Source organism: Sorex fumeus, unplaced genomic scaffold, assembly GCF_029834395.1.
Source record: "Sorex fumeus unplaced genomic scaffold, SorFum_2.1 ptg000047l, whole genome shotgun sequence".
NCBI lineage: Eukaryota > Metazoa > Chordata > Mammalia > Eulipotyphla > Soricidae > Sorex > Sorex fumeus.
In genome coordinates this window covers 46,977,205-46,988,239 of record NW_026606104.1, presented here as the reverse complement: position 1 = coordinate 46,988,239, position 11,035 = coordinate 46,977,205, and the positions used below count along the sequence as shown (strand labels likewise).

Here is an 11,035-nt window from a genome sequence, read left to right as displayed (position 1 = left end):
TTCCTGAGTCCCCTGCACCCCCCACCCCCCACAGGCACTCTGGGGGCACAAGCACATACAGTGGACACAGAGATGCCGAGGGACACAGAGACAGGTGTGTGTGCAGCAACCACACAGCCGCCTGCCCGCCCAGTGTTAACTGACAGTTCCCATGGAAACACAGGCCCACCCAAGTGCAGCCCCAAAGACTGACAGGTGCGTACAGACACGACCAGCTACGGGACCTGATCTTGGACAGACATAATCGGAGTCCACAGCTCCGCCTAGTGGTGGAGGAAGACTCAGCGGTCTCCAGGGCTGAGCGGGGCTGCCCTGCCCCGGGGTCCCTTACCTTCACCACAATGGGTCTCCTGGGGACGCGTTCTCTCAGCAGGATACGGAAGCTGCCATAGTGGCCGTCATTGAGGTAGTACATGAACTTGCGGTGGCCACCTGGGATGGGAAGAGGGTAGCCAGGGCTCACCCTGACCCTTGCACCCAGACTCTGTGCCCAGGGCTGGATGATCACGCTTCCCAGCTCTGGGACCCTGCAATTGGGGCCTGTCCCAGCTGCCCACAGCCCCTCTCCCCTGCAACACGAGCACGAGAGCAGGTCTGCCTGAAGTCAGCAGAGCAGAGTCATGCTGGGACAGCCCAGACCTGGGTTCCAGCTTCTCAGTGCCTGCAGCATGAGGCAAAACCAGGAGCCAGAGGCCATGCTCTGACAAGTCTCTGAGGGCTGTTTCTCTGGAACCTGCCACCATGTTCATCCTCTTCTCTCCTTCTGTGTTTTCTCATGCTGTAACTCTGGAGGAGTGCTCTCAGGGTGGATAACTCCAGGCGGCAGCAAGACTGCCCTGCTAGTGCCTGTCTATGTGAACTGCTGTCTAAAGCAGTGTGTGTGTGTGTGTGTGTGTGTGTGTGTGTATGTGTGTGTGTGTGCGCACGCGTGCACTTGCTTACTTGCTTGCTTTGATGCTAGGATGTATCCCAGGGCCTCATGCTCGTGAAGCACGGATTCACCACTGAGCCACATCCCTGGCCCTACCCTGTCTTCTTACTGTACAAACTTTAATACAATGCAACTAAACACAAGATTCAAATTTTCAACCTGTCTAGTAGGATGTTACCTCCTGAAAGATGACTGGGGCTAATTTATCAACTACCCCTGTGAGACTGTCTAAAATTCTCTGCCTCAACACTGACTCTGTTCTTGCTCCCTGTTAGAGTCTGATGGAGAAGAATGAGAACTCAACAGCAGGTTCAGGAGTGGGTCCCCGAGCCCTCAGGATTAGGCGCCAGCTGTGAAGGGGTAGTTCTGGCTGCAGCACCCACTAACAACAACAATGCCTCCCTCCGCCCCCCAGACTGGCCTCGCCCACCTGCCCTTCCCAAATCTCTTCCCTGGAAAACCACAACAAACTCTCTTGCCCAAAGCCTTGGATCACCCATTTCCTTCCTGTCCCTGTATCACCCTCCAACTTCCTCCCCACTGGGCTCTGATAAGTCATGTGACTTTGACTTCTAGGGAACTGTGATTAAAAAAAAAAAAAACAAAACAAATCCTCTTTCTAATATGCTGTCCAGTTCATGTTCCTGTCAATCCTGGGAACGTTTGAAGAGTGTCCTGGCCAGGGTGTGGCTCAGCTATAGAGCACTGCCCATCCCCCAACTCCCAACTCCCATCCTCGGAGGAGTCCTGGAGGTCACTATACTAAATAGTCAATAAATATTCACTGCTACAAATGGCAAATGGAATACAAAGGGTGTCCTGCCGTGCACACGCAGAGCAGCAAGTCTCCTGTTCCACCCACAAACTCTGCCTTGGGAGAACAGCTGTATCCTCCTGTGCTCTCAAACCCCTAATGCTGATGGTTCCACTCCCCAGAGCTTCTGTTCCCCCCACCCACCCACCCACACACCTAGTGCCAAGGTCGCTTTTCACATCCAGAGTCTGTCCTCGGTCACTGCTTCCTCAAATTTAAACTCAGGGCTTGGCACTGACTTCTGCTGAAGTTTGGGACACTCCAGCGACTTAGATACCCAGACGTCTCTGAATATTGATGTCCTCCCCACCAGCGCCTCCCTGCTGTCAGTTTCTCCATGTCCCTTGTCCCTTCCTCTCTCTCAGATGACATCACTGATTTTGTCTCCTCCAGTCACAGTTCCTGCTGTCTCTGTGCCAAGGAGTCACGAGGTCCGTGAGTTCCATGGCACAGCTGTACTATGTCTGGTACACAGGGCAAAGACCAGTATTCAGCACGGGGGTCACACAGGCTGATCCCACAGACACCGAGTCTGAGATCAGGTTCTGCCCCTCTGGCACTGGTCCCAAGAGTGATGTCTAGCACCATAACAAAAATGTGTGTCCAACTGTGGCAACTACATGAGTACTGCAGCCACATGTGTGAGCCCTTGATTTGGGGGCTACACCAAGTGTGCTCAGGGCTTACTCCTGGGTCTGTGCTCAGGCATCACTCCTGGCAGGGCTTGGGGAACCATATGTGGTGCTGGGGACTGAACCAGGTCAGCCAGGTGCAAGATAAGTGACCTACCCGCTGTACTGTCTCTCCAGCCTATTTCACTGCTTTCTGCCAAGTGCTCCTTAACCTTCAGGTTAGAATCCCAAGAAACGGCATCATTCAGCAGAGGTAAGATTCCTACTTACTGCTATAGTTCTGGCTCTAAAAACATGACCTGTTAGAAAAGCCTTAGTTGCAGAGTTGAGGTCACCCCAGCCCAGTGTGTCTGACCCGAGGACTGGGCGCTATGCCTTGGGTATATCTCTCCATGCAATAGAACATTTTCCCAGTCTAGCTGAAAGCAACAAAGCAGCCACATGGCCAGGTTCATTCCTACCCTGATCCGATCTGAGGCCTGTTCCCTGCCAGGTGGGCACTCAGTGGCTGAGTCCAGGCCCTCCTCTATCCACCATGCCCCTGGAAACCCCCACCCCCCACCCCAGACCTGGCCCACCCACCTGGTTCCAACTCAGCCTTCTTGGCAATGATGTTGACAGCAGCTGTGAACACAGACTCGGCGTAGAAGCGGCCAGGCTCGGCGATGACGGCCACACCGTCCCGCTCGGGGAAGTCTCGGCTCAGGCAGCCATTGATCACACTCGCTATCTGCGGGGACAGACCCTGCCCCTCAAACAGCTGCCCACAGATTTAAGGGGCTGACAGGCACCACCTCCCTTCAGTTCCCTGGATAGAGCTTTGGGGTAGTAGTGCCAACCCCCTTTCACCCCCCTTCCACTGTTCAGTGGAAACAAGCAGAAACTGTGACTCTGGATGAAGAAGTGGTTGTTTTGGTTGTTGTTTTTTTTTTTTTTGGGAGGGAGGGGGGCATTGAGCCATAGCAACAGTGCTTAGTGATCAGCGCTCAGTGATCAGTGCTTCCTGGTTCTGCTCAGGAGAGACCCCTAGTGGTGCTCGGGGTATTGTATGTGGTGCTGTGGATTCCACCTGGGGTGTGCCACATGCAAGACAAGCTTAACCCCTGTACTATCTCTCCACTTTGGAAATGCAGTTTTTTGAGCCTCCCAACTGCAGCCTCAGAGAGTTCTGAAAGGAGAACATTGGGCTGGGAGAGCTGGTCAGCAGAGGTGGAACGTGCCTGGGTCTGGGTATATTTGCACCCCAGAGCAGCTCGCCAGGAGAGAGCGAGCAGCTAATGCAGCAAGAGATGATCTGAGAGCCAGATGCATGCACAAGTTTTGGGTCCTGTGTGCAGGCATGAACATCACCCAGCCTGGTACATGCCCCCCATGCAGTCATGGAGTTCCTGGTGCATTCACACAGACATGTGCAGACAGATAGACAGACAGACAGACACACACACGCACACACACACACACACACACACACACACACACACACACACGCTCACTCTCCCACTCACTTCCCCGGGGCAGTCTCTCTCACCTCCTCAAACTTAGGCTCTGAGCCCTCCTTTCCGGGGAAACCCCCTCCGATGTCCAGGAGGCGTATGTCATACCCCATCCTGCGGCCCATTTCGATCACATGCCGGCTGTCTTCCAGGGCCTGGGTGAAGGCATGGGCGCTCTGACAGTCTGAGCCCACATGGAAGCTGAGCACAAGCCCGGCAGGTGACGTGCGGAGACACATGAGGCCCATGCGGGCCATGGGGAAATGCAGGAACAGAGACATGGTCACATGCACCAAGAAGAGGAAACTGAAAACAAGCTCGGGGACACATCTATGCTAGCCCACGTGGACTCTCACGGAAACACACAGCCGTGCTGTTCAGAAGGGGCTGCCCAGAGATAGCCCGCCCCACCTTGGTACTCAGGGGCTGGGGGGAGGTTCTCTCTCTTAGACCCGCCCTCTGCCTGCATTGCAGGGCTTCCTGCCTCCCTCAGCAGACATGCTCAGAACCTCAAGTCCCAGTGACCCCCACCAGGGTGGGCTCAGGAAGCAATCAGGACCAAGTAGGAGGAGCTTGGTGCAAAATTTAATTGGTCCCCAAAACACTAAGTAATCAAGAGAAATTGCTTTCACTGCAGTATTTTGAAAAAGCAAATTTGATGCAAAATACCATGATGAATAAAATCTATGCTGTTTAATAAAGTCAAAATCAGTCATCCTGATGTGTCCCCAAAGTCAGAGGCCGCATCAGCCAGGCCAATCCTGTCTATCTACAAAAGGTCATTGTTTTTTCCCCATCAGGGATTTTTTGTTAACTATTTTTTAAAAATTTTTTTGTTTTGGGGCCACACTCAGCAATGCTCAGGGGTTACTCCTGGCTTTAAACTCAGGGGTCACTCCTGGCAGATTTGGGGGACCATATGGGATACTGGGGACCAAACCCAGGTCAAGGCAATCACCCTACCTGCTACAATATCCTGCTATAATATCACTCCAGCCCCTATTAACTATTTTTTATACTATTGTATCCAAGGGTTGTTTTGTTTTTGTTCATATGGGGGCCACATTTGGAGGTGTGCCTCTGTGCTCAAGAATAACTCCTGGCAGGGTTCAGGGTCCATTATGGGGTCCTGGGGAGTGAACAAGACAGTCACATGCAAGGTAATCACCTTGCCTCCTATACTATCTTTTTGTCCCCTCAAACGCTGGACACCTCCTTAAACTGTGCACCCCAGACCAGGGCCCCAGTGTCTCAGAGAAGCCCCAGCTCTGTCATGGAAACAAGGGGAGTTTGTGAGATCCGAAGGCTGCAGCTACTGGGAGACCCATAGGGTGGAGACAGCCTGGGGTCCAGGATTCCCACCCCGGTCAGGACATGCCACTCACCTGACCCCCACCACAGCCAGTCCCAGGTCTCTGGCAGACTGGAACAGATGCTCCCATTTCTGCCGTTGGGCCCCAAACTTGGAACTCAGCTGGAAGGTGCTGCTGGTATCATGGGTCCACAGCTGGAGGACCAGCCTGGGAGAGGGGAGCGAGGATAGGGGCCCTCAGGCACAGTTGGAGGCCTTACTGCCCCTCACCCAGCCTCTCTCCGCCTTCCCACTCAGTTCCCCACCGCCCCTTAGTTCCTCAGGACCAGCCAGACAGTTTATAAATTTTTGTCCAGGTAAGAAAAAGCAGGAAAACAGCACCATGCCTGCCCGGGACGGAAAGGGTATTGCTCCCTTCCGCCTTCTGCCCCCTGAACAGCAAGATGGCGGCCGCCTTGGAGCTTTTTGGAAAGCCAGGTATGAGCCAGTGGTGACAGGGCAACTGAAACCTCATGGGAAGGGGGGCATTCCCAGCTCGTCATTCACGCCCCACCGAGGTCACGGATTGCCCCCCACGAGCAGCTCTCTGGCACAGTCATGGCTCCAGAGGCACAAGGACTTAATGCAGAGCCTGGCAGCTTGTGGCAGAAAAGTGAATGGACTATGTATTGATCCACGGCACCATGCCTCCAGAGCCACAGAAACCAATCTCATAATTATCTGACTCTCGGCAGAAATACTTCCATGCTTAATAAGTAAAATATCAGAAATCCAAAATCATTTGGTTCTTGTAACCAGCTGTAGACAACAAATTATTTCACAATGCCTTTTCAGTAGGTCTGATTTTGGGGTGTAAACTCTAAACAATAATGGTGCATCTTTTGTCGAAACAATGAATCTAATCAAAGTAGATAGAGTGCTAATTAGAATTCATCTGCCTCACAGGCATTGGGAGGGGTGGGAGGGGGGTATATTGGGGTTCTTGGTAGTGAAAAATAAGCACTGGTAAAGGGAAATGTGTTTGATCATTGCATGACCGAGACTTAAACCTGAAAGCTTTGTAACTTTTCCCACAGTGATTCAATAAATAATTAATATATATGAAATATATATATATAAGAAAAAGCAGGAAAAAGCATTTTTTTTCTTTTTGGGCCACACCTGGCAATGCTCAAGGGTTACTCCTGGCTCTGTGGTGCTCAGGGGACCATATGGGATGCTGGGACTCGAACCCAGGTCAGCTGCATACAAGGCAAACACCCTACCCGCTGTACTATCGCTCCAGCCCAAGATTCAGTTTTAAACAATCCTCTGTAGCCCACCCTGTGACAGGATCAGAGGCGTGCACTGACTTTGCCATGACCACTCAGCGTAAGGCAGGTATTTCTAGAGTGTGCAACCGGGTGCTCCTGACTCCAGGAAGACTGCTTTGTCCCATGAGGCAGTCTGATGCCAGACGTCCCAGTGTCAGACTGTGTTCTATGTTTTTCTGGACAGGGAGCATCTTTTTCTGGTACCAGTGTGTACCAGGGAAGGCCCTGTATCCACTCACCCAGATGGTTGTACTTTCCTGGTCCCAATGCTGGCCCTGCCCATCTCTGGGGACCACCTTCATCTAGTTTTGGAGGTCCAGCTCTGTCAACCGGTGGAGCCCAGGCTGGTGGCTCCTCACCTTCCACCCCTGCATGTCTCACCTGGCCTCGGGGTGGTACTGGGCCACCTTGGTCAGCTCCTCCTCGCTGTCAAAGGTCAGCAGCTGTACCCCATGGTGGGCAGCATACTGGATGGAGGAGACGGCCTTGCAGGGATTGGCGTAGATGATGTGTGTCGGGGACACCCCCAGGCCCAGCACCTGCTCCAGCTCCACCTGGTATGGGTGACAGCCATGGGAATCTGCCTCATTCCCCTTGCCCTGCCCCCTAGGAGCCCTGGGCATGAGGAAAGGGACCCACCCTTGCCCATCTACTCCACACCAGGCCCTGTGTGGCCTGTCCACATGGAGTTGCTGGTTTCTGAATGACGACCTAAGGGAGGGGTCGTCACGCCCATTCTAAAGGGGAAAACCCCGAGTCTTGGCAGAAACCGGTCAGCAGTATGGGTGTGGCTGCAGGCCAGGCTCCATCCACTCACACTCACAACCGCCCTGTTCACATTAGCCCAAGAGGTTTCCCGCCCCAAGGCCTTTCACTGTTCCCTCCATGCACGTAGAACACAGTTCCCAGCAGGGAAGTCCCCTGGATTCCTGCCTGTCATCCCCAGGAAGTGTCAGTCCTAAAAAAGAGGCCTTGGGCCACAGGCAACGGGCTCACCTGGCTGGCGCAGTCGAAGCCGGTGCCCAGGGCTGCCAGGATGCGCAGCACCCAGGGGCTGTTATTGCACTTGACCGTGTAGAAAGGTGTGACCCGAGGCAGGGCCTGGCAGAAGGCCCGGTGGCGGCTCACCAGCTTGTCCAAGTCAGCCACCATGAAGGGGTCACAGCAATTCTGTGGGGCCGGGGTGGGGAGGGGGAGACCATGGAACCCCTCACAGCAGTGCTGTGGGTCCATGCTGCCATCATGGCCATCTCAGAGATGCCGGACCATCTGGGAGACACATACCAGGGGGATGAAGCCATAGAGTGAGCACGTGCCTGGCGCTTCTGGCAGTGACAGCAGGCACAAGTGATCGGCTTGTGTAGCCCCAAGCTAGACTAAGGTGGGGGACAAGCGGGGACCTCCCCTGTCCTGAGCAGAAAGGAACCTTGAAATAAGACTTAGAATGTGTGGCCTGTGAAACTGCAAAGAGAATATCATGTTTCTTATCTCCAAAGCATGACTAAGATGCATCCGCTCACTCCACCCCTGCCCCCTCCATCTCCCCATTCCAGCCTCCCATGTCCATCCCCCAGTCCAGATCCCTTATATTGGCTCCCTCATACCGAATTGGAGAGCTCCTGGGTCTTTTTCAGGGCCACCTGCCGGCCCGACTGCCCCGGCCTCAGCATGATGAGCTCCTGGTACAACATGTTTCCAGAGACGCCTCAGCTCTCATCCAGGCTCCCAGGTGGGGTGCTCTTCACCTGTGCTGCTGGGCATATGCCCCAAGTCCTGGAAGCACGTACTGTCAGGGCCGGCTTCTCCTGTGGCAAGAGCTTTAAGTCCTCTGGCCTCCCTGGGGTCAGCCCCAGCCCCAGGGCCTTTGAAAACCCTCCCATGCGGTCTCTCATAGTCCCAGGGGGTCCGTCCAAGCCCTGGGAGCAGAGGGGTGACCATCCCAGGACTCCACGCTCCCTCCCAGAGGAGATCCCCAAGTTCAGCGGGCTGAGAGCCACAGGGGCCAGGGGCCAATGCTCACACTGAGGTGATCGGCCCTGACACCTGAACCTCACACAGGGGGACAAAAAGCCCAGAGAGGGGCAGGGACTCCCGAGGTCACCCCAACTGCAGTGGGCCAGTCTGGAGAGTCTGGAGCCCGAGTACTTTCCGGCCCGCTGCAGCCAGGCTCACCTGCTGCCCATCACAGTAGCCTCCTCAGGTCCCGCCAGGGCTGCAGCAACAGTGTCCTGGGCTTCGGGGAAGTTCCTGGGGAACCCAACTCAGATCTCAGGGCCCAGGAGAAGGACCGTCCCTCCAAACCTCTGCCACCCCTGTTGACCTGGTCCCACACCCCAAGCCCCGCTGCCCTTAGCTGCTAGGACTCCCATCATGGGTGAATAGCCCTGCTGGTCCCAGGAGGACCCTGGGACTGTCTCCTCCCCGCTCCCCACTTTGCAGAGGAAAGCCAGGCCCAGGTCTGCACACCTGGGGCAGACCAGGGACAGACAGTGGGAGGAGAGTCCTGCAGTCACCACTCAGGTGTCCACTGTGGGTTTCTTGAGTTAAATAGAAACCTGTCTCACCTCACCTCACCCCCTGCCCCCCACCCATCTGCCCTCCTGCAGGCAGGCAGCCAAGGTCTTTGATCTGCTTCTGGGCGGCCACCGGAGCCTGCCCTGCCCTCTGAGCCATCTTCGTCCCCCTCCACTCCCCTGCCCATGCAGCAGCTCCCCCTCAATTCTAAAGAAAAGCCTGGAAGGAACCCGATGGGGGGAGGGGAGGAAGTCTCCAGGGACGGTTCACTGGAGATGGACCATGAACTGGTGAATTGCATAAGAGGTGGGTTGAGTGCAGGTTGAGGGACCATAAAGGTGTGTAAGAGGTGGGTAAGGGTGTTGTCAAGGAATTCACTTAATTCCACTGAAAAAAGACTTTGGGGGGCGTATCAAGGAGATTTAATTATTTAACACCAAGATAAACACAGAGAGGCGGTCACCTGAAATTGTGACCCACACAGAGGCACAGAGCACTTTACATAACAAGAGTCCTGCCAACACAGCACACAGGACAAGAAAGACGAGCCACAGCAATAAAGAGACCCAAACTTTCACAATCAAGCTTAGAAAGGTGCCTGTCAGGAGAGCAGTTTTGAGGGAGCAATATGGGAGGAAATCTGGGGACATTGGTGGACGGAAGTTGACACTGGTGGTGGTGAGATCAGTGCTGCAATATTGTACATCTAAAACTCAACTATGAATAACTTTGTAAATCACAGTGCTTTAATTAAAAAAAAAGTGGAGGGGGGGAGAAAAACAAGCAAAAAAAAATGGGATTTCTTGTTTGGTTACTCAGTGACAATGGTGCACCGAGGCAGGAGGGACACCACACAGGACTTAGACGGGGGCCTTGTTGCTGGGAACCTTTGTTTTATGCCCCGTAGAGGCATGTATTAATTTACTAATTGTTACCTTCCCACTGGAGCGATAGCACAGCGGTAGGGCGTTCGCCTTACAAGTGGCCAACATGGCCAAGCCGAGTTCGATTCCTCCGCCCCTCTCGGAGAGCCCGGCAAGCTACCGAGAGTATTCCGATATGTCAGACACAGTAACAACAAAGTCTCCAATGGAGACGTTACTGGGCCCGCTCGAGCAAATCGACGATCAACGGGAGGGCCTTTACCTTTTACCTTTACCTACCTTCCCACCTAGGTAGCAGGTGGATTTGGGTCCTTCTGTTCTGTTCTAGTCAACTTTATGACTTATGACCTATTTGTCTCTGCCCAGCTCCCAGAAGGGGCCACTCAGAGTTCCCACCCATGGCTGCCTCCCTGGTTATCTGTGCTTCTGTTTCTGATTTTCTTGTCAAGACAAGGCATTTATTTATTTATTTTGCCTTTTGGGTCACACCCGGTGATGCACAGGGGTTACTCCTGGTTCATGCACTCAGGAATTACTCCTGGCTGTGCTCGGGGGATCATACGGGATGCTGGGAATCGAACCCCTGTCAGGCCACGTGCAAGGCAAACGCCCTACCAGCTGTGCTATCACTCCAGCCCCAACAAGGCAATTCTTAATCCCAAGGATATCCTGAGAGGAAAGCAAAAAGCTGCAATTTAACCCTTACATTTCCCAGTTCCCCCTCTTCCAAGTGCATATCAGATCACTAATATCATTTTCTATGAGTATAACTCTTCACTCTCCATAACAGGATTAGTGTTATGCATATGCATCAATTGAACAGAAATTCATTGTACATATATATATATATATATATATATATAAATTTAACAGAAGAAATCTGTTGACGAACAAACTGAATTCAATTTACTAAACCTCCCTCTGGTCAGTGCTGCACACCTGAGTTTCTGCCCTACTGACTGGGCAGCTCCCAGGAGGCTGCTGGGGCTCACACATCTGGCATTCTTCAGGAGTTACTCCCTCAGCTCCAAAGAGATGACTCCCTGGGTTCCCTTTAAATCAGCCTACTAGGACATACTTGTTCAGTGAAGGCCCTAATTTATACGAAAGGGAAAATGACTGAAACATTGCTTTCTCTCCTC

The 11,035-nt window shown here is 53.4% G+C and overlaps 1 protein-coding gene across 1 annotated transcript; it reads right to left on the bottom strand.

The window, feature by feature from the left end:
* Positions 1-215: 215 nt before the first annotated feature.
* On the bottom strand, positions 216-8,186 carry LOC130031925 (ornithine decarboxylase-like). The gene is made up of 8 exons (XM_056123488.1): positions 8,100-8,186; positions 7,492-7,665; positions 6,877-7,049; positions 5,256-5,390; positions 3,906-4,071; positions 2,960-3,107; positions 332-432; positions 216-263 (listed from the first exon to the last, which is right to left on the bottom strand). Exons 1-8 carry the CDS (start codon positions 8,184-8,186, stop codon positions 216-218), a joined length of 1,032 nt encoding a protein of 343 aa, XP_055979463.1.
* Positions 8,187-11,035: the final 2,849 nt, after the last annotated feature.

What these genes read in the sequence shown, in the direction of transcription:
- LOC130031925 (XM_056123488.1), bottom strand. Translation starts at nt 8,186, where the DNA reads ATGTTGTACCAGGAGCTCATCATGCTGAGGCCGGGGCAGTCGGGCCGG. An exon ending in CCCAGGAGCTCTCCAATTCG is followed by an intron (nt 7,666 to 8,099) that starts GTATGAGGGAGC and finishes CCGGCCCCACAG; the next exon opens with AATTGCTGTGACCCCTTCAT. An exon ending in GGAGACCCATTGTGGTGAAG is followed by an intron (nt 264 to 331) that starts GTAAGGGACCCC and finishes CTCCACCACTAG; the next exon opens with GCGGAGCTGTGGACTCCGAT.